This window comes from Lichenostomus cassidix, chromosome Z, assembly GCF_008360975.1.
Source record: "Lichenostomus cassidix isolate B80296 chromosome Z, HeHo_3.0, whole genome shotgun sequence".
Taxonomy (NCBI): domain Eukaryota; kingdom Metazoa; phylum Chordata; class Aves; order Passeriformes; family Meliphagidae; genus Lichenostomus; species Lichenostomus cassidix.
Window position 1 is genome coordinate 62,233,073 of NC_139511.1, and position 26,588 is coordinate 62,259,660.

The 26,588-nt window shown below is 40.9% G+C and overlaps 1 protein-coding gene across 4 annotated transcripts; it reads left to right on the plus strand.

Moving 5' to 3' along the window:
- The first annotated feature begins 977 nt into the window (after nucleotides 1-977).
- Nucleotides 978-26,250, plus strand: DAB2 (DAB adaptor protein 2). Of its 4 annotated transcripts, none has more exons than XM_085042418.1 (15): nucleotides 978-1,154; nucleotides 13,054-13,180; nucleotides 14,401-14,540; nucleotides 15,179-15,277; nucleotides 15,590-15,721; nucleotides 18,222-18,305; nucleotides 18,498-18,521; nucleotides 18,791-18,838; nucleotides 19,020-19,082; nucleotides 19,903-20,535; nucleotides 21,369-21,522; nucleotides 22,106-22,633; nucleotides 23,121-23,212; nucleotides 23,947-24,014; nucleotides 24,805-26,250. In XM_085042418.1, exons 2-14 carry the CDS (start codon nucleotides 13,087-13,089, stop codon nucleotides 24,007-24,009), a joined length of 2,154 nt encoding a protein of 717 aa, XP_084898544.1. In that variant the 5' UTR covers nucleotides 978-1,154; nucleotides 13,054-13,086; the 3' UTR covers nucleotides 24,010-24,014; nucleotides 24,805-26,250. The 4 variants fall into 4 exon arrangements, with proteins under 4 accessions (XP_084898544.1, XP_084898546.1, XP_084898545.1 ...); XM_085042420.1 differs by having other exon boundaries at nucleotides 23,950-24,014; XM_085042419.1 differs by having other exon boundaries at nucleotides 13,061-13,180.
- The last annotated feature ends 338 nt before the right edge of the window (nucleotides 26,251-26,588 follow it).

Below are 26,588 nucleotides of genomic sequence, written 5' to 3' on the forward strand. Positions count from 1 at the left end.
AAAGAATAACATGCAGTATCTAGAAAAGCATTGTATCTTTTAGTAACTTTGGATGAGGATGATTGTATCCACCAATTTTGAGCCTTGAGCTTCCCGGCGATAAAACAAGTTTATGTTAAACATTTTCCTCTTTTGAACACTTCAAAATATCCATCAAACGTATTTAACCTGGAAGAAAAAAAGTGCTGCTCTCTTTTTTTTTCTTTCTATTTTTTTCTTTTTAATTGGCTATTGGTGTAGAACAAAATGCAGTTTTAAACAGAAATATTTTGCACTGTTATGAAAAAAATGAAAGTTAAGTTTACAGCCTTGAAATGAAAAAAATTGTTACAAGGACAAAAATATGATTTTTTTCAGAGGCTCCTTCTTACAAGTGGGAAAGCAGTTGTACTACTCTGGGAAACAAAACATGATAGATGTTTGAATAAAGATGAGTGGGAAGTACAAAGGTCAGGTCTGGATGTGACCCAGAAACTGAATTGCATTGACCCACTATTTTGGTTGGGCTGGTCACAGATTTGGGGAGATGGAGAATGGAGAGAGTGGTATTTTGGTTCTGGTGGTTTGGGAAATAAAAAAAAAAATACAAACCCAACCCACAAACCCCAAAAAAAGCTGTTGGTTTGGATTTGGAACTTTAACACCATCACCGCACCCACGTTCATGCAGGCGCATGAAGGAGACCCCTTTTCTGACAGGGAGTGCCGAGCCCTTCGCTGCCTGAGCGGGAGAAATACCTGTGCCCGGAGAATTGTGGGCTCCACACGACTCCGTGCCCCTGCAGGGTCCACCTGTCTCCCCCTGCTCTCCCCTCCCCGAGTGGGGCTCCGAGCGTGGCGCTCCGAGCGGCCCGTGAGAGGCTGCCCGGACACAGCTCCCTCACAGCCCCGCAGCAGCGGCGGCTCGCAAGGGGTTAAGCTTGTGAGCACCGACACGTTGAGGGGGAGTAGCCAAGACCAAGCAGCAAAAACATCACAGCGCATTCCTGGGTAGTCCTCAGCTGCCAGCATCTGATTAAAACCATATCGCTCGCTGTGAGTGGCTAGCTAATCTGAAGGCGAGAGCGCAACCGAATATTTAAGCGGGGCCCCGCTCCCGGCCAGGCTACTGGCTGCAGTCATCGGATCATGCACGGAGCGGCACGGATCTAGCTTGTAAGGAGCTTTGCGAGCGGGGCTCGGCTCTCGTACAGCCTGGGAGGGGGTGATGCGGGGATGAAGGAGCTGTCACCGGGGGAAGGAGCTTTTTTTCCGCGAGGACGTGACAGTCGGTGCCTGCAGAGGGGCAGGGGGTACCCCTGTGGGGCTGGCATTGGCACGGCTGGGGCGCCGGAGGGGCTGTGTGTGGCCGGCAGGGGCTCGGCTCGGCGCGGCGCCGCTCCCGCAGCCCGGGCAAGAGGCGCCGCGGGGCCCGCGCTGCGCCCGAGGCGGTGCCGCTGGGGTGGCCTCGGTCCCGCGGGGTCTCGGCGCTGCCCGAGCCGGGAACGTGTCCCGGCTGAGGTGGGGTGGAAGCCGCCCTCATCCTGCTCCCGGCTCCGGCAAGGCGGGACACGGGGGGAAGCATGAGCGCAAAGCCGTATAAACTCGCCTTTTCGGTTTTGTGTGTGGAGAGCATGGGGTTAAAATCATTAAATAGATTAACTATATAAACACTAAATTTCCTATTTCCTATAACTAATTAGTTATAATAAATAACTACTATGAAAGAGTCTCTCTAATAGCACGGAGAATGATTACCACGGGTTAGGATGCTGCAAAGCAGGAGCAGGGTCTTTTCTGCTTTTGGATGAAGTATCCTTGGAAGCACCCCTCTGTCTGCTGGCGAATTTCTGCATGCTACTTCAGTCTGTGGTAACTGTGGGTAGCTGTAGATGTTGACGATTGTCTGGATTTAGTCTTTTACCTTGACAGAGAAAGTGACTCCTCATGTGACGATATATAAAGTCTCATGTGCATGATATGGTGACACTCAACGTTGGGATGGTGCCAGTGCACTGAGCCATAAGATAAATGCAGGTGTTGGCAATATCACCAGACTTCTTTAGCTGGACTTCTCTGTAGCAGAGCTTTTACCCCTCAAAGATGATGAGGCTAATTACTCGAATGCTTACTGCAAATCCACTGGTAAGGATAATGATTTTATTATTTTGAGTCTGGAATTCTTTAAGTCTTCTCTTGATGAAGCTAGTTTGCCTTAAAAGGCTGCACTTTTTTTTTCTTCTGGAAGTGTTCTGGAACTTCCATAAACAAGGCTGCCCAAAATTAAGCAAATCTGAGAGCATGCAGGCTTAGATTTGCCCACTGTATGCTAAAGAATAGATGTAGGTAAAGTCTGGGATGGCAACACCTGTGTAAATAGTACAGATTCAATTAGAGGAAATTAATTACAAAGCTGTGCATTCTAGTTTGCTGTGAAGACTTGACGGGCAAAATTAAATTGAACTTATGTCATTATGTCTGATAGTGACCTAGGCAACTATGGTGCTAGCAGGTCTTCCATTAGGACCTTCCAGGAGGTAGGTGAGGCTAACTGGAGACGTGAATTGTAATCCAAAGAAAATCTTTGCAGCTGAGGATTGTCTGAGGGAGTAATTCACCACATCTGTTCAAAGAATCATTGCAGTTGCATCCAGCACTATGATTCTTGAGGTGTAATCAGCTTTTCAAAATTCCTTGAATGGTGTGAGGATGTGGTCAAGTCTGAAGCAGAAATTTTTATTAATAGTAACTCACTAGAGTTTGCATTGGAAGGAGAACAGCCAAATTGTAGCAATGGTAAGGACGATGAGAGTGCTAAACGAATGTCAGGTGAGTCATCAGAAGAGAGGCTTAACTAGCAAACCTCATAATTTGGTGCACTGGAAAGCTCAGTGTAAAATGGAATGAAGGCTGAGTCCTTCAAGCTTTATGTATCTGGCATCAGTTTCTTTTTTGTGAAGATAAAGATGATTGTCTAATCTACCACGTCTTCTATAATGCTGCTAAATATCACTATATAGCTCCAGTACACAATCTATTTTCTCATTGAGAAGAGCTTGCACACTGCAGATCAGTAGCTGCCAGGGATATAGTTATTTTACTTCTTGCTTAAGGCCTTTATTTCACAAGCAGATATGAGAAGAAACACTCTAAGAAATCTAATGTAACATATGGAAAGGGTAGATTTTTGTCTCTGTGGGAAAGTAAAAAAATGTAATTAATGTCAAGGAAGGGTGAATCAAGCGCTGATGCTTAAAAATCAAAGGATATTTAGGATAAAAATTATAACTTGAGATATGATGTAAAAATACACCAAAATACTGTAGTTGTTGAGTATTATTGCCAAACCTGCTAATTTTTCTTTCCTAATGATGCTTTCCTTTCCTAGTAAACCTCAGACTTTTAGGAAATTTGTGAGACCAGCTGGGTTAACCCTGGTTTTGGGAATGCTTGTGGACTTTATTCAGCAAGGATAGCAATATGTCACCCCTACAAAAACATGATTTTGTCGGTACAAAGCAGTAAGTTCCACCTCTAGAGAAAGCCAGCTTTATCTGGAAACACTGCTGATGGTGAAAATCCTGCTTGCCAGCTAGCTGCTGTCAAAAGAAATTATAGAGAAACATGAAGGTAACAAGTAATTGGCAAGGATTTTGGAGAGAAAACTTAGATCCTGCATGTAGACTAATAGATTGTTAGTAGAATCAACATGATACCATGGGGATGGGGGATTGCTAAGAGGTTTTAATGACCTTCTGCTGTGAAACACAAACAGATATAAGCCTCTACTACCTCGGCATGGACTCCACAAAAGTACAACTTGGGGTTGTGTTAAAGAGATCAAATAGAATAAGGTATCTAAATATTGCAACTGACAAGATAAACTGGCATTAGAAACCTGATTTTGAGATTGTGCCTGGGTTCAGGGCTCTCAGGGTTATAAAGAAGCTTGATGAAGCACAGTGTCAGACCTAGTCAAAGTACCAGTTTCAACAGTTTCAACCTTGTTTATACAGGCTGGGCAGCTGAGTGCTGAGCAAAGCATCTTTTTCCTTCCAGGTCTTAGTCCTGGTTGATTAAGACATTGACCATTCAAGTGTGCCCTCATCAATCCCTTGCATATGCTCTGGAGTGCTTGAGGATGAAGGAGCTCAGCTGAAATGCCTTGCAGATCTTTACCCCCAATTATCTGTAGGATTTTTAGATTTGTTTTAAAAGTTTTTAATACAGCTTCATAGCCGGTGAATGTCCCCTTAAATCTGAAAGCTCAGACATTATGGGGCCAGTTAAGGACAGATTATTGGCCTTGGAGCTGAATTTCCTGCTGTTCTGTCAGTTCATTTTGCATCCTTAAGCAATAAGATGAGGATTATCTTTTGAACAGGAAAAGTAGGTCTGAGAGACAGGATAATGGACCTTCACCATGACAGTCAGAAGGCTCCATGACAATGTCAGCTAGGAGGTAGCCCCTCCAGAAAAGTCTGTTCAAATTGTAATGCTGATGTGTCATGCAACTTTAATATACCTGTGCTATGGCTAAAACACCTATGGATGAAACTTTCCTCTTAGGAGGGGACAAAAGATGTTGGGAGCACTGAGGATGTAGTTTTAATATTGCAACGTGTTTTTCTACCTTACAGGTTCTTCTGTGCCCTGTCAGAACATGGTTATTTGTGCTTTGAGGCAAGGCACAAAGGTCACTGCATGGGTAATGACTAATTTTCTAGTAGCTTGAATCACAGATCTGTCTGCAAACAACGAGTACCCTGGTTGATGGAAGGTAAACTCTAGATCTGACACTTTTGATGGACGAGGATATCCCTATAATAGGCTATCAAGATCATCGTGGAGATGAAAAAGTAGAGAGAACCTGGTCCAGATTACTTTATAGTCTGGATTTAAGAGCAATAATGTAAAATTCCTCTGATATTTGCAACTATGATTACACATTTGGGAAAGTTACTGTAGAACAGTCATCTATGAAACTTTACCAGTAGTTCAGCAGGACATCCACTGAAGGAGCTGTAGTGGAGCTCTGAAAATCCTGGTTCATCCTTTTTAACCTCTGGTATAGATCTTTCTGTACCACCTTTTCAGATCTGAGTCTTGTGTAGTTACTCATTGCCTTTCTTGCTGCATATACAAAGGAGAGCTGGGGGCCTTGGTAATAACTAAGGCAAAAGGCTAATCTTGAAGGCAAAAGTAACCCTTATGTTATGCAGTATGCTTCAAAATAGCTAACAGGACTGGAGCTGCTGTAGAAGAGCCTACAGCAAGTAGGCTCTGCAAGCAGAATTTTCATCAGTCTTCTCAGAATACATAATGAACTTAATTTGCATCTCTTGTAAGAGGCAGTATGGAGTGACTCCTGTGACAGTAAACTGCTACAACAATTTGTGTATTGAGAGGCACAGTATCTGGGGGGTAGGTGGAGTGTTCTTCAATTACTGATGAAATGAATGTTTAATGATAGTCTTTTGGCTGCTTGTGGGATAACCAGACTGAGTGAGCAAATTGCAGTACTCAGCAACGTGCCCAGGATTACATGTGTTTAGGCTGTGTGAATGCAAGAATCATACAGGAAAATCCTATTTATCACACATATAAATTTGCAAACAGGTAGAAAACACAGTTCAGTGTAAACTGTGGAGAACGTATGCAATCTCTCTCAATACAGCTTGCATATACCCAAACAGCAAAGAAGGATAACTGTGCCAGCAGCAGACAGCTAACTGTATGCAGATGAATTAACCTATGATTACAGCTTCAATATGTATCAAGTTCCTGCTCTGAGAAGGAGGGGTGAAAAGCATGGTTATTGGCAAGAGTCCTTCACTATACTAACAAGCAAGAAGATCAGAAACAGGCCTTCTAGGCAGGAGGGCCTTAGGAGTACAGTTGGAAATGAAGTGTTTGATTTGTTGTTCAGTTGTTCATTTGTTGTTCAAACTCAGTTGCATCTGCGTAAACACTAGCTGCCTTGAATAACAACTGCTTCCATGTTGTTTGGCACATCCGGTTTGTCTCAACAAGGAATATTGATAGAAGGTTGAGCTGTAGGCACTGCAGCCATATTGCTTGAGATTCCTCATCCTCTGGGCAGGTGATGTTTTCCTTAGCAATAACTAGAGCAGACAGTTGAGCTCTGACTGAGGTGCCACTAATTTATGAGGCTTCAGAGCTGGAAATTGGAGAGATGTACAGAGGAGTGGTCCCTTAGCAGGTTGTAGAACATGCTGTTTTTCTTGAAGGCTGACAGGAAGAAAATTCTCACGGATAATATATACTGTTAACAAAATAATAGCTCTCTGTCAAGAAAGGTTTCCCAGTATACCCTTTCAATTTCTTTCTAAAGGAAGAATCTGGAGTTCAGATGTTGGTATTGCTGGTACTAAAAGTGAAGTGGTTTCTCAGTCCAAGATATCAACAAATAGGTTAGCATAGCTAATGAACAGAGATTGGAAAGGCTGTTGTAAAGTCTTGTTGCAAGATGCTGTTTTATTCATGGAACAACTCATAATTTGAGGTGGATTAACTAGATATCTGGACACTACCTTCAGATACTGAAGTTCCCGGCTGAAAAATAACTCTATCAAAGACTTTGACAGTGCTTGTTTGCTTCATCTTGTGATCTTCAGGGAAACAGATAACACTGGCTTATCAAATGCTTTTCACACATTAATTTACACTGTTCCATGTTGTTCATCAGGTATAGCTTATTTAAACTGGTCATTACTTCTCTTGAGCCCCCTGTTTTAATCTTCCTGCAGAAGTTATATTTATTTCCAGGACAAGTGGCAGAAAAATCCAAAATAAAGCTACTCTGGTAGCTGGGTTGACAAGTTACTAATTACCTTATCAGAAGTCATGTGTTTAAAAGCATAGTAGAATGACAAAAGTACTAATCCAGTTGCACCACTTGAACTGTGTGACCTGTTCAGTCCTAGCTGCTAACTTTGTGATATTCTCTTGGCTGTGATTCAAGTGTGTAGAAAACACTTTCGGGAACTAAGTTTAAATTTCTATGCTCTTGCTAAAAACCAAGAGATTCAGAGGAGACGTGTGATGAGAACAGAGTGTTCTGTTTGACTGATGAAATAGCAGTTGGCTGAAAGGGGAGATGTCTGTTTTGTAGTTTCACAAGCATGATCCAGCACCAGCAATGGTACATACCAACATGTGTAGCTGACATGGCTGATTAGTGTACTAAGATCTTTATCTACTTTAAAATTGGTACTAGGGAAGGGAGCAACATGAAGGAGAGATTCCCTGATGTGTCTAATGCTGTATTTCTATCCTACTGAGTAGATGAAGGTCACCCTTCCCCGTTTCTCATTACTGGTTGTATATGATGAAGACAGCTGAACTATGTTCCACATTCTGCAATGTGTAAGTACTGTTGTAGTTTATTCCAAGCTGATATTCATGTTGACAGAGGAAGTCCTTGGCACAAGTCTGCCTTAATACCTCAACAAAGTATCGACCTACGTCTTGGGTAAGAAGATAGAACATCAATTAGGATTTAAAAAGCAAGTTGCACAAAAGAAAGTAAAATTCTTTTATTTAGAAACACCTGGTCCAACAGGTAAGTGCCTGGTTTAACTAAAGTCATGATATCAAGCAAATGACCTCTTGAACACAAATCCTATTTCAACCAATATACAGCCTAAGCAGGACAGTTAAACAGGGTTTTTGGACTCAGTGGTGGGTGTACTGCTAATCTAGACCTTACTGAATTGTGGGAATGACAGACAGCTGCACTTGCCAGGCAGCATACTTTAATGTCCTTTTCAGTTATCTCTTACAAAACCAACCATGGGACATTTGGTTAGACTCCATAGTATAGAAGTATGTATTCAGTAATATTTCTGACAAGTAATGCTGGTCTTGCATTCCAGACATGGCTAAAACTGGGGGTGAATAGTTCCAAGCTGCCTATGAACTTTGTTCTACTACTTGCCTTCAAGCAGGTCCTTGTTATGTATAAGTGGGAACACATCAGGTATAACATACCTGTAGGTAAGACCTCTCATGGATGTTAGTTGCTGGATATCCTGGTTCATAACAGAATAATTTGATTGCTTTAATAGAGAAAACAGACTAATGTTAGTGCTTGCATCAGAACAAGCACCTGGAATGTTCCATCTAAATCATTGTAATCTCTTGTGTCATGTTATAGAAGGTTTATTCAACTTGATCTCTTTAGACACTGTCAGATACCAGAGCGATGGATGTTCTAGTAATGAAACAAAACATTTAGGATTCTATTTTGACTTCTCAGCATGAATGATCCTGCTTAAAAAGCAAAAGTCTGACTAACACTTTTATGTTTTTGATTTATGAATTGCCTGCCTAGTCCTTCTCAAGGCTACTACCAATAACAGCAGGAACTGGGCAGAAAATGTGATTATCAGATGGGGTTAGATGTAAATGTCAGTCAGCCCTACAGGGGCTCACACAAATGCACTATTATACTCCTGACCTAAGCAGAAGGCTGCCAGTCAAGATAATTTACTAACAACAGACTATCTGGCTTTACAACTTTGAGTCTTGCTAATCATTGTGTGTATCGCTGTTTAGCCTTTAGTCTATTTAATTAGCTTGAAAACTAAAGTCTTGAATTCACTCATACAACCTTCTAACCAGAAAAACCTGACTAACCCTTCAAGAACAGTGAGGGAGGAAACAACCTGCCTCAGAAGAATGTTCAGCAGTTGAACTATTCCTGTGCTCCCTGTAATGCTTCATCCTAACAGGCTATATTTCATTTGGCAGTAAAAGCTTCTCTTGTCCTCTCCTGGCCTTGTAGATTCTAATTCAAGGTTAATCTTTACATGCAATAGCTCTTTCAGCTGAATCATGTACTTGCAGCAGCAAAGAAGGAGCACCAGCTGTGAAGAGGACAAAGTATTAGGCTGCTGAGCAGATGTTTAGCTTATCTGACTTTTTGGGTGTCCCTAAACTCTTCTCAGATAATCTCTCATCAACTTTGAGACATTTACCTTTGTCTGCTGAGGGGGGGAAAGCCTGTCTGTTTCTGAGGATTCTGTTCAGTCCTTGATCCCATGACAGACTACAGCCATAATAAAGATTTTCAATTCACTTGTGCACAGGACAAAAACATAATCATTAAGGGTATCTATCGTGTTACCAACTCTTGCTCAAATAGAGGGTATCTGTAAAAGCATCTCCAAGGGAAACTACATGTTGGTCAACAAAATTGTTTGGCCTGTTCTTCCAAGCCTTGCGAAGAAACAGGTATTTCAGGGATGACTTGTCATTACTGACAGCCCTCCCTCTAGAGAGTTCAGAGAAGACACAAAGAGCACAGTATGACAAAAATTATAAGACTGACTTTCCTAAGGTAAATGTGTAGAAATTAAGTACAATGCATGAATGGAGACTAGCTTGACTTGAAACAGAAGGTAGCAAGTCATACCCCAAGGCTTGTGTGTTGAGGGCCTGACATGGTGTTTCCCTGAGGAGTTATCAGTGCCTTCCCTAAAGGAAAGGAGGACAATACTCTTTACAAGCCCTTTCTGGTATAAATTGAAAAGTTGCTGAGCAACATATGTGTGACATATATCTGGTGATACAGGCAGAGTTTGGTGCACTTCTCCCGAGGTTGCAGCATCTGTAAATCTGTGGAGTTCAGATTTTTGAAACACTGCATTTAGCACAGTTATGAAGATGGTCCATACAACTGCATAGTGAGTAATTAAGGTGTGGTGATAGCAATGGACTCATCTACATGGCCAAGATTCAAACTGCTTTAAACAAAGTGCTGACATAGTTGCTGGGAGAATGATTTTGTTCTTTACTATGACAATAAACCTGAATGCATGACTGTCCTTGCACCCTGCATAAAAGCACATGCATCTGCAACCCTGCCTTGCTTGCTGGCTGACTCTTTTGAGATGAACTCAAAATTAAAGTGTAATAGAACAGTTCTAGTCTTGTTGCCTTACACCTGCAGTTGGAGTGTGAAAATTCTAAGAAGCTGAGTACTGTGAAAAGAAGCCTCCAAGCACCTAACAGAAGATTTTAACTTAATATTAGTTACTTGCAAGTAAAGCACACCAGCACTTTCCATTAAGATAAGACAAACTTAAGTGTGATGTAGACCTTGCAAAGCTTTAGCTTGAGTGTGAAGCACAGAATCCATATATAGTTGTGGTTGAGACTCCTTAACAGCGAGCAGAAGAGATTACTGCTCGCTCAAGCTGCATGTTGCCCTCCACCACAGTGAAACTTTAGGGTGACGCCTGAGGCAATTTTGTACTGGACATGTGGCTTAACTCAGGTATCAAGAAGTAGTTATTTAAAACATTAACAGGTATTAAGGTTGCCTTTTTCTATCATTGCATTCTTAGTTTCATTAATTCTCTTGTTTCTGAGGTGATTCTCAAAGACACCAAGTTCTCCAAAGGAATGACAAATGACGATCGTATACTGTGAAATCTCACTAGGGCACATGAGCTTTGCCCAATCTCAAATATGAGAGTAGGTCCTGTAAAGTGGCTGGAATGCCCAAAGTAACCTAAAATTGCACTGCCAGCACTAAGGATGAGCTTTTCAATAGTAAGACAGGCTATTTGCAAAGGTTCAGCCAGACTTTTGTGCATCTCTCCCCATCTTCCCCCACTGTGAGTTTTTCTTGGCTCTCTAGTTCTATAAAAATAAGTGGTCTAACTTCCAAACCATGGAGGCAGATGGCAATGATGACTAGAGCTGCCTTGACGGCAGCTGCCCATATGATATTTACCATTTTACAGCTACCAGAGTGAGGTCTTGCTTGTGCATGTTTGCTCATTCCTAAGTTATTTACGTTTTATTGCCTCTTAATTTTATTTCAAAGTGTGATACAAGTTGTGTAACACCACAGCTGGTAGTAGCTCTGCTAATTAGAGGAAGAAGGATCACTGACAGGCAGGACTCAGTGCCTTGAAGTTGTTATTTCTTCTTTCCAGCATGGAGTTGGATGGATGGGCCTAAAGCTATAATTCAGTTTCTTGAGAGCAGGTCTTAATTCTCTCTTCTGGGCCTTTTCTTTCTATTCTCTCAACAGTAACCTATCAAATAGGGTGAGTGTTTAACTAATGAGCCAACCTTAACTCTCTTTCCTTCTTCATTATTTCTGAAGGACTCGATAAATCTAGGGAGGGGCTCCTTATGCTTATGTCTAAAAGCTATCTCCACCTGAAACTATACTATCAGGCAAACTAGCTTAGCTACTCTAAAAGTAGAATTCAGTTGACTTAATTTTATCTGATTAAAATGTGGATTTCAATAGGCACAATCTGTTTTAGCACCGTTGCAAGCATCCTGCAAAAGCCCTGTTGGCTTATATAGTTTTCCCCTTGATCTTTTGTCAGAATGGACGCACAAGCCACTCTTTCAGTGATAACATTTCTTAAGTAACCATGGTTTGCTAAACAAACTGTTTCTCTGACATCTATTTCTACTCAGAACCACTTGAAACTTTCACAGCAACACCTTTGTTCCCTTGCATCAAATGTTCCTTAGCTGTGGCCAGACAGTTGCTTACAGAGGAGGACAGGTATAGCTGACAGTTCTTTCCCATTTGAGCACTCTTATCTCTGTTTGTTTACTTGACCAATGCTAAATGCAATTCACAAACCATCTGGCAAGAAGCTAGAGCTAATTTTGCTTAGATTAGCAGCTAGTTACCTGAAGGCCTTCTTCCTGGTTAAATGGAAAAGGAGACTTTCAAGGTTACATTCTCTTTTTAAGATCTAGGAATCTGTGTTCTTCATAGATTAAGAATCTGTTAAGCATTGATATCCATTACTCAGTGGCAAGCTGGTTGAGTCAGTCTGTGGCCACTGACTTAGCAGTAAATTGAGGGAAGAAGGGAAGGCAGGAGTGAGAGCAAACCCCTAAAATAAATATCAAGTAATGGGTAAAGCATCAGCTATTGCTAAGGCAATTGAGGAATAGGCTATTGAGAAAAACAAGCTCCGAATGCAATGCTCCAGCACTTGTATCTACATACACAGTGTGTCTCAAATGCTGGATAAAAGGGGTGGCTTGATCTCAAGCTGCTTGCCTGGGTGTAGAGGGAATTAGAGGGTAGCCCAATTAATTAATCACTCAAGCAATCTCTTGACTTCATTTGTTACCCTAAGATTCAAGGGACTAACTGCAGCCATTGCAATGCCCCAGACAGAAGATTGATAGAACGGTTTCTGTAGCAGATGGAAACATCCAGTTCTTTATGGCTGGGTATAGATCTACTTAACTCTGTAAAGTCACTCTGAGTACCTCTGTTTGGTAAATGAATGCTTCAGTTGTGTTGGAGCAAAACATGGTGACTGTAGATTTATTTTTTTTTTAATTTGTCTCAGAGGCAAAGGGGTTACATGGCATACAGTCCTAAAAGTCCATAGTTTCTTGTCAACTTGCAGGCTTTTTGGAAATCTGAAGGTTACTTGATTATTGTTAAGACAAGTGTGTGGGGGGTTTGGCTTGAGGTTCTGTTGTGGTTTTACTGGAACAGTCTGTCTGCAGGTTAAGGAAATGATTTGGCTTTACCTGTTGGGGGTATAACCTCAGACTTTTGCTGGTTATAGAAACATGAATAATATGTACTGGCATCTTTTGAGTGTTTTGGTGTCATCTTCATGAGTTTGTAACGGATCTGAGCAAATGTTTCTGGTGTTCTCTCCTATCCTACTTTAGAGATGTAGTGCTGAAGGAGAATAGAGCCAAATATCCAAGGTTCTATAAATAGCCTTAAAAGGTAAAAAAAGCTAAGGGTTGACAGATTAAAACATGTTGATACAAGCACAGCCTGTTGATGTAGATCAGTGTGACTTACTGGCTGCTAAGGTATTACTGAGGTGAGGGTTCATCACCTACTGGCCTTAGCTTCACAATCTCTGTAGCCTGACTCAGTCAGACTTGCCATATGATCACTCCTTACACTCCTTTCAGGCTCTACCAAGCATCTGTGTTCCACGGAACTGAGCCAGACTAACAGGTCCAATAAGGATATTTCTTCTTCAAGTTAACATATTACATGTGTCTTCTAACTGTTATTTGGATTTTTAAGCCTACAGCAAACACAACTGGCCGCCATCCCATCATGTCTACTGAAGCTGAAACTACTACTACCAACAGCCAGTCTGAACAACAGACTCCACCAAAGGCACAATCTTCAAAGAAGGAAAAAAAGAAAGGTAAGAAATGCTTACCACTTGAATGCCTCCTCCATTCCATGTCCTTAATCTTTTGCATTTGCCAAGACTAAAATCACCCTCCCACTACTGCTAAAATAAGTCTGAGTTTTCCAGCTGACTAGAAGAGTAAGTAAATATGCTAGTATAAAATTACAAGCCTACTTTCTGGTTTAGTTTACTAGAGGTTTTTTCCTAGCCATAAATTCTAAAGCTCCATTCCACTTGTTGAATAAGTCATTCGCTGTGCCTGACAAGTTAGTAAGAGCCCAGAGAAGTGAGAGCCTACTGAGGAGGTGCCCAGGCTAATTTGCATGGGACCAGACTCATTCTCATAGAATGAGTTTTCTAGCTTCCCTGGACTAGAATCTATATCCAGCACAAATATTCTCTGGAGAGAGGGAAGGAGTCAGGCTCAAATTCAGACTAACAGCTAGTGTGATGATCCAGGGAAGGTAGAAAACTCATTCTATGAGAATTACTAAATATCAGGTAATAGATTTTTTGATAGATTAGATCATGTAACTCTAATTACCTCACATAAAAATATATACCTAAGTACACACTTGAACTATGTTGAGCATGCAAAGAAAAGCAAGCATTTCCCAGTAGCAGGAACAGCAGAAATAACAAATTAGCTAGAATCCAATATTAATAGAAGGATGAGAGTGCCAGGACTCATTATAGAAATGATGGTACTGATAGAAAGTTTTAGTATGGAAACTGGGAGACTATTTTTGCATACCAAGAAAAGATCTGCCTGCATCAGAACACAGGCATAACACCTAAAGGCCTTATTGAACACCCTGTATTGCCATGGGATGTACCATTTCTTCATGGTGTTTTTTCTTAGCACCTGTATCTGCTTGGCTGTTGCTTATGAATATTTTAGACTCTTATGTAGTGAAAAATTGTTCTGAAGCCACCAGACATGAGGCACTGGGCTCTAGTCTTTGAACCGAGGCAACATCCTGCAAAACTACTGTGGCCTTAAAGGAGTAACTGTCTTGCAGTGCACACAGATTGTTAGCCAGCTGTAGGCAAGGGACAGTTTTAACATGTACTTATATGGTATGTATTTTCTGAAAGATGACAAATCTACAGCATGGCCATTTCTATCTTAAACAAACCAACCAAAAAACAAAAATCAAAACAACTTTCTTGACCCAAACAAAAAAATAACCTCAACAAACAGACACACCAAACTTTTTCTCTGTCTCCAGGGCCAGAAAAGACAGATGAATCCCTCTTGGCTAGATTCAAAGGTGATGGTGTAAAATACAAGGCTAAACTGATTGGCATTGATGATGTTCCCGAGGCAAGAGGAGACAAAATGAGTCAGGATTCAATGATGAAGCTGAAGGTAAGGACTTGAGCTGTCATACAAGGAACAATCTCTGATTAGCCTTCAAAAAGCAGATCAAATAGTCACTTTGGCAAAACTTCAAATACAGCTTAATGGTAATATAGCTACTAACAGCACCATCTAGGTGGATGTTACTTCCTGAACTGTAACCTCTGGCTCAAAAGACAATGTTTCTCTAAGAGTTTGGGAACATTCCTTTGGGTTTGTAGTCATTCAGTGTGAATTCTGCCAGTATGAATTTCATCAAAAATGATGAACTTGGGTTTTGGAAGGGAAGGGGGGATTGCTGTGTAATTTAACACTGACCTCAAAGCACTAGGTGGCATCCTGTGTCAATAGTGACACTGAGAGATACAGATGAACCAAAAAGAAATTAATCCCTGCAGCAACAAACTATTACTTTCATAGTACAGAAACTCACATACTTTCAATCAGGCCAGAAAAGCAAGTAACAACTCTGCAACTGCAGAAGTTTTTTGAACTAAAGTCAGTTTTAAAGCTCTAGAACATTTACAGGGGAAACAGTCTAGTTCCATGGTATCACTTCAAACCTGTGTAGTCATATGTTGCAAAGAACAACTTAAATCTCAATCGAACAGAAGTCTCATCAATACTTTGACATTCATCCTCTTTAGGGAATGGCAGCAGCAGCCCGTTCCCAGGGTCAACACAAACAGAAGATCTGGGTAAACATCTCCCTTTCTGGTATCAAGATAATAGATGAGAAAACTGGGGTAAGATGTAACTAATTTTCTTAATGTTATTCTTAAAGCTAGTGAGGCATCTGTAAATTAGACCAACCTGAACTAGATTCCTTCAAAGCACCATACCCCACTTCTACATATAAAAATTAGCTTGTGAAATGTTTTTAATGCTGAAGACTCCTGGCAGAAAAATATCTGCATCCTATTGTGGCTAGACAAAGGCTGATAAATCTGAGTCTCAGACTGAAGCTTTTTAACAGTCTCAAACATTCTAACTACAGAGAATAGCAGCTATTATGTTTCCAGCAATTTAAACCAATAGTTATTTTTTCCTAATTCCAGGTCATAGAGCATGAGCATCCAGTAAACAAAATCTCCTTTATTGCTCGGGATGTAACAGACAATCGTGCCTTTGGCTATATTTGTGGAGGAGAAGGCCAGCATCAATTTTTTGCCATAAAAACAGCACAACAGGTACGGATCAGATGATTTCTTCTACATGCTAGGGATAATGCTGTTGTGTAAACATTTAACATGTGATAAGGGTGTAGAATTTTGCTGGTTATCCAACAAAATTCCTATGGGGAATACAAGCATGCATGGATAGAGTTATTGAAAGAAGGACAATAGAATCGACTGTGTCACCACTGGCTTCTGTCTTATACAGTTTCCTAATAGTCCAGAATAAAGCAAGTAGTCTTGGTTACTATGATTAACAATGCTTAACTTGTCTATGTACCATCTCATTAGTGAGATGAACAGAGCCATTACCACATACTTCCCACTGTGAGAGTACTAATTCTTAAGTAAAATGGCTAGAGCTTCCCTCAGAATTTACAGGAATATAGAATTACATTAGTCTAGTTCTTGTGATGCTCTGCCTTGTGCAGCAGGGAAATCACTTATTCAATTGCAACAATGATTCTGCCTGTGAATGACAGGTCTGGTCCTCCTAGAGTTACTTGTTGGAGGGATTCTGATCCTTCTGTGATAGGTTCCTCTGATAAAGAAATCCTGTGTGCAAGGTTAGTCTCTCTGAGGGGAATCTGTACATAAACAATGTTGGAAACAAGCTACTAGAAATTACTGTTAAGAATTATGCAGCTTCATAATTAACCTGAAGTTAGGTATTTATTATTTATCAGCTTGTCTTTGTAATGTTTTTATAATAGTTGCTATAATGAATCAACAAGCCCAGACTTCAAAGCTAAAAATTTCTTTTACACATTCCTGCCTGCCCCCCTGGAGAACCTGTTGGCAGCTCCAGACCCACTACAGGTGGGATTGAGGAACTCCTTGTTGGAGCATGTAACTACTTCAATAACAGCTACAAGACCCTTTTCTAAGTCTGTTTTATTAGTTTGTCAGCATTCTGTGTTGTATTGGTTTCAGCAGAATTCTACATTAAGTACAAAAGCCTTTTGTGTATACTCTGGAGTCTTTTTCCTCATTTCACCACAGGGTTCTGCTTGCCAGCGTCTAAGCTCAGCCAGGCTTTAGACAACTCTTGACTTGCTGCTGGTTGTTTTTGACATAAACTTGTCTTGCTCAGAAGGATTTGTGCGGCTCTAGTCTGCTGCAGTAGTACTCCTTGTTAAAGCTGATAATTCTTCAAATGGCTCTTTCTGCAGCTGCATGTCTAAATCCCTTGATTAGGAGAGGATGGTGCTCAGGTGTAAACAGTGAGATCTGTTCAAAGGATCCTCTGGTTGAGCCAGTGGCAGTGGCTGAAGAGGGGGACTTGTCCTACTCTAGACATTGGCACAGCTACTCTGTGCCTGACACAAGTGTTCCAAAGTGGTGTAGCTGAACTTGCCACCATCTCAGCAGCAGCACTTCTTTTAGTGGATGTGCAGGGCATACCAGGCTGTTGGGATGGATAACACCACCTCAGGAACTGCTGGAGAGCTGAGTGGTTCCACTACCACAAGGCTTCACTGGCGGAAGGCATCTTAGCCTCCCCTCTGGAGAACACGATGGTCCCTCCCCAAATTATGTAAATCCCCCCAGCTGTAACCTAACCCCTGATTCCCTCCCTTCCTCCTTTCCATTGGTTGTGGTGTTCCCCCCGCCTCCTCTCCCCTGACCCTCCAGCCACCCCTTTAAATGTAGACGGCTGGGGTCTCTCGCCCTCTTTCACCCTGGAACCCTTCAGAATAAACCTCTGGAACCTCCAGCTGACTGAGCGCTCTGAGTTCTTTGTCTCTGGTGACGCACGAGTTATCCAACTCCGTGGGTGAGTGAGAATCTGTGCCTTACACCAGCACGGGTGTGAGAAGGGTCTTTCTGTACAGCACCAGAGTAGTGCTGGCTGGAGTGATCTCTCGATAGCCATAGAGACATTTTCGGTAAACGCAGAGGCCTGGTTCCACCCCTCCTCCCCCTCTGCGTTACCAGGCCTTTTTGATTCACATCAAACTGTTGTCATGTCACAGATCTCATTTAAAGCTGGTCTCTCCCTTATACATTTGAGGTGACAATAATCTTACCTTATGCTTCCCTTGCTCATTTGCCATTTTTATACTGTTTAAAATAAAGGTAATATTATTTTTAGAAGCTTTCTCCAGGCTCAGTGCTGGAGTTGATGACAAATAGAAAAATTCAAAATGTTTTTCCTCTCAGGAGATTACCAGAAAGCTTGGATAAATTTTGTACTTCTAGGATATGCCATGCACTTAAGAAGTATTGTTACCAGCTTTTTAGGTAAAAACATAGCAGGTTAGCACAAATTTCTGTGCAGCCACTTTTCCTGTCGAGCTAACAAAAGTTCTATACTGGTTGTGTTCCATTCCCCTTGGATTCTGCATAAGCAGAATCTTGAATGAAAACTAAACAGGTCTTTAAACTCTTGCTTTTCCTGTTATCTCAACCTAAGTCTTCCACCATTTAGGAAAGTTTGGCTTGTTGCACAGATTGCAGCAGTAGAAGTCCAGGTAAAAGTAGTACATAGCATAAAATCTACATTCTTTTCCAGGCCGAGCCTCTGGTTTCTGATCTTAAGGACCTCTTCCAACTAATATATAACATGAAGAAGAAGGAAGAAGAAGAAAAGAAAAAGGTGAGTAAAAATATAGAAACTGTATGACTGAGTAAGGCTTGTTTCAACTTTGGCTGAGTTTTGGGCTCTTGCAAGATTTGACACTGAGCTGTGTCTAAATCCAGCTCAGTGGATTAATAAGATCCTCCAAAATGAGAAACTTTTGGTATTTTATGTGATGTTTAGGTATTAAAAATCTTCTTTTCTCTTTAGAGTGAAGAAGCAAGTAAGACTGAGGTAGGTCACTCCCACTCTCCCTCTCTTGATTAGATATGCTGCTGCACCACACCTAACTTTGACTTTCTTTATGCTGCCAGCATTATGGAGGCAATATCAGATGCCCAATTACACTGAAATGGAATTAAAAGAGATCTATGGAAATAATACTGAGTAGTGATCTCCTTCATGCTTCCTTTTCAATCACTTGCTTTTTAAAGCCTGCAAGTCCCTTGCTTAAGGCAAATTTTGAACTTCCATTATCTGACACTATCATCCGTCTGTTACAGAATGGTGGAGAAGCACTGCCTGCTGATCAAGCTGACAAAATGAAACTGGTAGGTTAAATTTTAAAACTTTATGTTGATGCCATTAAGGAGTTCATAACTGACTGTCTCCACATAGTGTTGGAAATGCAGTTTTTATAGATGTGTTTACAGTAAATCTGAGTAATGCTTGGTTCTTTTTCTTGTGAGAGCTCTAAAAGATACCAATTCTTTCAATATTTCTGACTTCAAGGGAGTTGACCAGATGGATTTGTTTGGGGATATGTCGACACCTCCTGATATGAGCAGTCCCACAGTAAGTAGAGTCTAGCTTAGCTGCCTGGATTTTTTCTTTGAAAGCAAATTGAGTCCTAGTAGTACATACTGGTTTTACTGAGACATCTGCCTAGCAATCATCAGTGTACTAGTGGGGTAGGACTCTAGAAGTATCCACTTAATTACTATATACAATTGTAGTACTTAATTCCACTAATGTCATTCTAGTAGCTCTAACTCATAATTTTGCCTAACTGCTCAAAAATGTGCAGAAACCTTGTCATAGCTCAGTACGACCCCAAAAATCCTATCATGTTAAATCTGGCACTGTAAGCCACCATCACCCATGATGCAACTGATGCTGTCAATCCAGCTAGTGACCAAGTCTTACCCTTCACCTGTTTGCTTGGTGGAGAATATTAACATGTTATCTTTCACTGGCAAATAGCTCTCCAGTGTTACTCTGAAGCTGAGACTGCAACTTGAACTCATTCTAAGGCAGTGTGATTTCACAACTTGTCCAAACTAAGGACTAAAACTCAAATAGGGGTTCTTGACTCAAGTGAAAGCCTAGGTGTAATTAGTTCTTACTGACTCTACACTCGCTAGATTGAAGAACAAGCATCTGATATTTAACTCTGGGATCTGGAAAGAGATGCTTTTAGTATTGAGCATCAGAAACCAAGTAGCTGTAATTTGACTATATAGATAGTAGTTCTTGCCTTTGTGACTTTGAATATTTACTGGTACAATGTATTGGATACTAGGATGTCTTCTTTTACACCTATTTTCCTTGAGCTTTTCTACTGTGCAGCAAATTCTATATATAACTAACTTCATTTTTCTCTCTGAACAAATAGGAAGCTAAAGAGATTCTGTTAGTGGATTTTAATTCTGAAATTGAGACCAAACAAACCTTTACAAAAGAGGATCTCTTCTTGAATGGCATCACAGCCTCTCTTCCACAACCAAAGGCACAGACACACCTCTTGCCTGAGAATTCTTTCTCTACCAATCTCAGCTTCTTTCCCACACCTAATCCAGACCCTTTCAGTGATGATCCTTTCACACAGCCTGCCCAATCTGCACCACCTTCATTTGATTCTCTAAAATCTGATCAGAAGAAGGAAAGTCTGAGTACCTTGACACCAGTGGGTAACGGTGCTTCAAATGGGGATATTGACTACTTTGATAAACAGTTTGACCAGATTTCTAATAGAACTGGCAAACGAGAAGCACTGACAAGCCAGTGGCCACTTGAGAATAAGTGCTCTGCAGCAAGAATTCCAAATGTGATACCAGAAAGAGAACGGAATGGCTATCTTGAAGTCCCAACAAACCTGTTTGTGGAAGGTGCTGCTAAAGGAGTATCTCTGCAGAACGGAATAAAGCTGGATTCTGAAAACAATATCCAATCCATGCCACATGAGTCTATAACAATTAGCCCACCACCACAGAGTACCAAGCCAGGAAGAGGAAGGAGATCTGTCAAGGTGAACAGTGTTCAAGTAGTTTATGGTGATATGCATGCTTTTACTTTGAGAAGCTAGATGAAGGAAATTTTTGTTTCTTAAAACTGTATAACTGGCTACCTAGCTTCACAACACATCTACTTCTGCCTGCCATGCTTACTCTAACATCTTTGAAGGCATGGTACTTTCTAATGCCTATGAATACTTCATAGTAGCTATGGTCACTAAATTCTATACTCTCTTCTTTAATGCTGCCATACTCCTGTAAAGGTCTGGTAAGTATGCTGCTATGCATATTAACACTTGATAAAATGCCAGAACTTGTTATGATTGCAGTATGCCTGTCGCCTATGGTTTCATAACAATGAGATACTAATACTAGCTTACAGAAACCCATTGGTTTCTCAGTATTTGTCTACTGAGAGCAATTTCAATAACTTGTCTGATTACACACAGTGTGGCTCTGGGTCAGCTTCATTTGACTTGTATTCAAATTATGCAAAATTCTGCTGGCCTTGCCACAACCATAGGGGTTGCTGCAGACTACGCAATAGTGTTTAAAGGGCTGGGGTGCAGTGGGAAGCTGACTATGATAGCAAATAACTCAGTCATTTGAAGTCCTGCTCTTCCACTGTTGACTTCTTACTACTACATATTTTACCTATTTAATGCCATGTATCTCCATAGGCATGAACAAAAGGGTGATGTTTGAAACTCTTATACTCTAAATGATACATCAAAAGTCCCTCCTCTGCTTTAGATGAAAAAAATCTTCTAACTTTGGACTAGGAAGCCCTGATCATGTTAGCATGTGTTCTGCCATGGCATCTCATAAATATGTTTTTTCTTTCTAGACTGCAACAAATGGCTTATTCAGCTCAGACTTCTTTGTGCCGCCTGCAGAGAACATTAACTTGAACTCTGCGGCACAAGCAGGAGCTCTGCCAACTAGTCCACTGGACCTCTTCAAAACAAGTTCTACCACAGCATCTCCATTGGCTGGTCGAGGTTAGTTTACAAAAGTAAAGGGCTTGTTCTACACCAAGATACATGCTAACACCAAAACACGGATTCTAGTTTTATTTCTTGTATGGTGTTATATCCTTTAATCCATGTGCTGTTTGCCCTAAACTGTTAAGTTTGGTGAATGGAAGGCTAAACTCTGCATCCTTAACTGGATCAGGTTTTTTTTGCTTTAACTTTGATAGCAGATTGCTGCTTCAGGCTCAAATGAGCCAAGCACAACTTGAGGTCAGGGTAACATTGCTGCACAGTGTCTTAATAATCATTTAAACAGAAGTAATGATATGGAAGTAACTCTGTCACTTCAGTGTTAGAACTAAGTACGTTCTTCCTTTCCTTACATCAACCTCCATTTTGTTTTTGCAGCACTGAAATGCAGCAAAGTAAAAAATTAAACCATTTCTCCCACCCCCCTTTCCCCCTAATATTTTGATTTGAAAGCACAAATCAAGAGATCTTTGGAAACAGTACATGAAAATCTTTTGCTAGTACTGCTTGTGGAGTTGATACAATCCTGCTTGTGGTCTTCGTATGACTGAAGTGCTGTGTAACAACAATCTCCCTCCAGGTGGCTTGCCAGTAACTTCATCACCATGGACCCCACAGACGGTTTCCTTCACTCAGGCTACATCAGTCTTTCATGGGCCTATGATGCCTGCTCAGTCTCCAGGATTTACTCCACCACTTGCCTTTGGTACTCAAGCAGTGCCGGGCTGGAACCAATCTGCATCTTTTGGTACCACAGTCACTCAGTCTTCTGGTCTTTGGTCACAGCCAGCACAAGTTCCACCTAGCTCTTGGGCACAGCCATCCAGTGCTTCAAATCCCTTCCAGAGTAGTGTGTTCACATCTCCAACAGTCCCAACTCAGACAGCCTCTGCATCTCCCTCTGTGGCAACAACACCCAGCCCACTGCAGCCACCACCTAGAGCCACACCACAGAAGGAGCTGTCCAAGAAAGAGAGTGATGCATTCATTGCTCTGGATCCACTTGGGGATAAAGAGATGAAAGATGTCAAGGAAATGTTCAAAGACTTCCAGCTGACAAAGCCACCTGCAGTACCAGCAAGGAGAGGAGAACAGCAAAGCCTTTCAGGTGCTTCTGGAGCTTTCAGTGGTTACTTTAATAGTAAAGTAACTTTACTACTAAAGTTACTTTAGTAGTTTAGTAGTAAAGATACAGTACAGATCATGATGGAATGGAAGCTAACAAACAGTCTGCCAAAATGACTGGTAACAGTTTCCAAAAAAGTTTGAGTTAATGGTTATTGAAATGGAGGGTTGAAGGGCAGTCTTGTCTAATAAATTGAAGACTTGATCAGTGGCAGTGTCTAAACACTGACACCTAGTGCCTAAACTACTCGACTAGAAAGAGGTAAATAAGTCTGTCAGGGTTAGAATTTCCATCTAGCTTAAGCTTAGTGAGTGGCAAGCAGGACTTAAAACTTTGAAGTCACTCAAAGCAACCTCCATGCAAGCTTTTTGTGCTCCTAATTAAATGAGCTGAAGCGTTGCTATGCAGGCAGCACTGAGTTCTTGTTAAAGCTGTTAAGGGATTATAGCAGCATGTCTCTTCTTTTTAGAACCACCAAAGCCTGTTCCTCGGCAAAGTGCGCTGCCAGCTGATGGCCGGTTTGAAAGTCAAGATAAAAAAGACCCTTTCAGTGCCTCATCTGTAAGTATTAAAAAAAACAAAAAAACCAAAAAACACCACAAGAACAACAACAAAAAACCCCAAACCCCAAACAACATCACCACCACAAAATATCCATCTAAAATCTTTCTTTCTCCTTAATAACTGTGGTGCCTGTGCTTGAGCACTAGCTTAGTTCTGGCCTCAGATGCCATACAACAAAAAAAAAAAAAATTCATCTTTGCAAACACTAGCAGAAGTTCTTCAGCATTGGGAGCTTCTGCAAAAGAGTATCAAATAATATGGCTGCACAAATTTTCCACTTTGGTTATATTTAACCCTCTTTAGAGAAGACTGAGCAGTTTGGATTGTGAAGCTCTCTAGCTGAAAAAGTGAGAGGTTCCATGGTCAGTGCCCTGGCGGGGAGGAAGTGGCTTCACCAGATCACTCCATTTGGAATGCAGCACTTGAAGCTCTCGGTTGAAATTCTAGACCGGTTCCAGAGAGCTGACTTCTAACTTCTAGCATTTGACTACAAGATATCTCATCGTTACTCCAAAGGAGTGTTCAGTAGCATACATGGTTTTCTGAAAGATACCCTGCCCTTGACTAGCACAACTGCTAACACAGCTTAAAGCCTTCTTCTTTTGTTGGAGTGGTACAGTAAATGCATATTTAGCAGGAGTTCTGAAGTATTCTTTCCAGCTGACACAGCCATGCAGAGCAAATCTGGTGAAAACCAGAAACTCACTAAAAGCTTTTCTCTCTTTCCTTAGAAGGAATCTCAGAAACCACCTTCTGATCCTTTTGGTGATCATTTTGGCAACCCATTTGCATAGATCAGGTAAGTCTTCTGCTGAAAAACCAATCTACTTCATTCTCTGAAATTTATTGAGGAAATGTTTGGTAAAGAAACAGCTAAAAACTGTGGTAGCTTAATGCCAATGCTCTCTGAAATATGGCAAAAAGTGCTTGAAGGAACACTTCTGCTAGAGTACTTCCATCAGACTTGCACATAGCTGCATTCTGTTTTATTTCTCAGAAATAAAGACTTTATTCTTCCACAGACTTAAATCTCAAGCCCACAATAAATCTAGATTTCCTTTCCTTGAGGAAAATTACTGACTAAATATGTGCTGCAGAACTCAAAGGGGGTGACTACAATACCTTCAGATATCTCTGGCAGAGTATTAGCATGGAGTGCCCTGTATGCAGCATACCAATTTCTGAAGTTTAATCACCTCGCCAATTGCAGTTTTGTACTCTGGATAAATTGGACTAAAACTCCAATAAGGCTGATAGACTCTTGCTCTGATTTTTAATCAGAAGCTTTTATAAGAGCTTTTGTTGTTAGAAACTACTGTAATTTATACTTTCTTACCACTGACTGGTGAGCATGATCTCTTGATTGAGGAAGTCTTCTGCCATACCTCTAAGTCCAGCCTTGAAATACTGTCTTCTGATAGCTTCTGATGGAAGACAAGTGTTGGCAATCTGACAGAAGGCATTTATTGGTTATAAATTAGGAGTTTGTAAGCAAATACATAAACTGAGAATTTTGTTCTCAGTGGCTCTGTTTAAATAAAGCTTTAACTTATAGCCATCCTAATATTAAGTCTATTCCTTCATACTAGGCATAACTAGAAAGGACAAATGGAATAACTGGACCTCTTCTCAACGTGATTTTTCTACATATTTCATTCTGCTGTCTGCTATTCTTGCTGTTGTTTCATGATGTCTGCAATCTAAAACATATCCAGGTGGATTGAAGCATGAACCCTCGAAGAACATGCTGTGAAGATGATAATTCAGGGCAAAGCAAATGGGGATATTGACTCACGCTGGAAACCCAAATTTAAATCGGTGGATGTTACCTTTACTTTAGTTCTTTGCACTCCTCTACAGAGAGGTTAGGAGCACTGAGTCAGGTGTCTTGTACCATTTCCCTTTACATAGCACTTACTGTCCCGAAAGAGAGGAACTTAATGTACCTAGGGAAGAGGTTTGTCTTTGCATAAGGGTGTTGAATTAGCAGCTAAAAATCCATACCTTAAACAACTGGGTCAGTTGCCTGTTATGACAGCAGCAGCCAGTTGTAAAGTGGATGCTACTTAGTTCTGATTGGTGACTGGACAGATGACTTGGTCTCTTAGCCACAAAAATGTAACTACGTGTAGAGGAAAAGAATCTGATATTAGTCTATTTAACTAAAAGTAAAAGTATCATTCTGCCATAAATGTGTCATTAAGGGACTTGCGGGGTCTGTAACAGCACTGCTGAAGCCCTGAGTACTAGAGGCCTACACTGTAAGCTGAAAAACTTCTTGCAGAACATTTAGATAGTTGTGGACACTAACTGTTGTCTTGGTGCTAATATGGCATTTTTCAGGGAGGGAAACCTACTAGGATTATTTCTCTATTAGGGTGACTTGGCAGACAAATGGAACAAGCAGGTAGGGTTCTTGCCTCAGTGAATCCCTGATGTGCTCAGTTCAAGTTGTCATGTGGTGTAGTGGGGTATGTTTCCAGCATGTTAGAAAACAAAAGACCATAATGGCTTCACTCCATGCCTAGGCTCCTTGTGAACAAATGCACCACCTCTGTGCCATTAATGTGAGGTAGTACTCTATCTCTTGAAAAACATCTTTTCTCAAGAACCTCTTTACTAACAGATTTTTGGACCAGTTACAGCTGCTTGTAACAGCTACATTCTTGGCCAGTGGTGATGACTGATGTGTCAGAAGATCTTCTGTTAATGCTAAGTATAAACTTGAAATGTTATTGTTAAATCAAATGCCTAAGCCATTGCTAAACTGGAGAGTGAAGAAAGTCAACTTGAATACAGCCTTAGTACCCAATTCAGCCAGTCATGCAATTAGTCTTGTATACAAACTTCTCTTGCACTTTCTGTAATGCAAAAAAAAAAAAAAAAAAAAATTAATAAAGAAAATAAAATCAAAAATTTAAGTATTTGTCTCAAACTGGAAATGTAGAAATCTATTGATGTCACACTGTTATATAAAACTGTACTATCTGTTACTTAATGACATTAAAAAGAAGCAACTCTTCATACCAAATGAACATCAGTGTGGTTGTTGATTCTGTCCTCTGTAACTCAGTCTTGTGTTCTAGTTGACACTAGAAGTTCAAAGCCTGCTAAGAATCATTCCTCACAGGTTCTGTAGCTGTCTGATAGCAAAGTGTCTTTTTGTAACTTGCATTGGATCTGCTCAACAAGTGCTGTGCCATATTAAAAAATAAAATCTCCAACTGATTTAGTAAAAGCTTTCACTAGAACTTTGTCCCTTTGGCTGCACAGCCTGAGTTTGTTGCGACTAAAGACGCTTTCTTGCTTCTTTCTGCAGGACCATGGAAGCTGGGAACTTAAATTGCATTGCACTCAGAAGTTTCAGTAATTC

Excerpts from the sequence above, each read along its gene's own strand:
- DAB2 (XM_085042418.1), top strand. The coding sequence starts at position 13,087 with ATGTCTACTGAAGCTGAAACTACTACTACCAACAGCCAGTCTGAACAA. Across the intron at positions 19,083-19,902 it reads CTGATATGAGCAGTCCCACA|GAAGCTAAAGAGATTCTGTT; the intron begins GTAAGTAGAGTC and ends CTGAACAAATAG. Across the intron at positions 20,536-21,368 it reads GAGGAAGGAGATCTGTCAAG|ACTGCAACAAATGGCTTATT; the intron begins GTGAACAGTGTT and ends TTTTCTTTCTAG.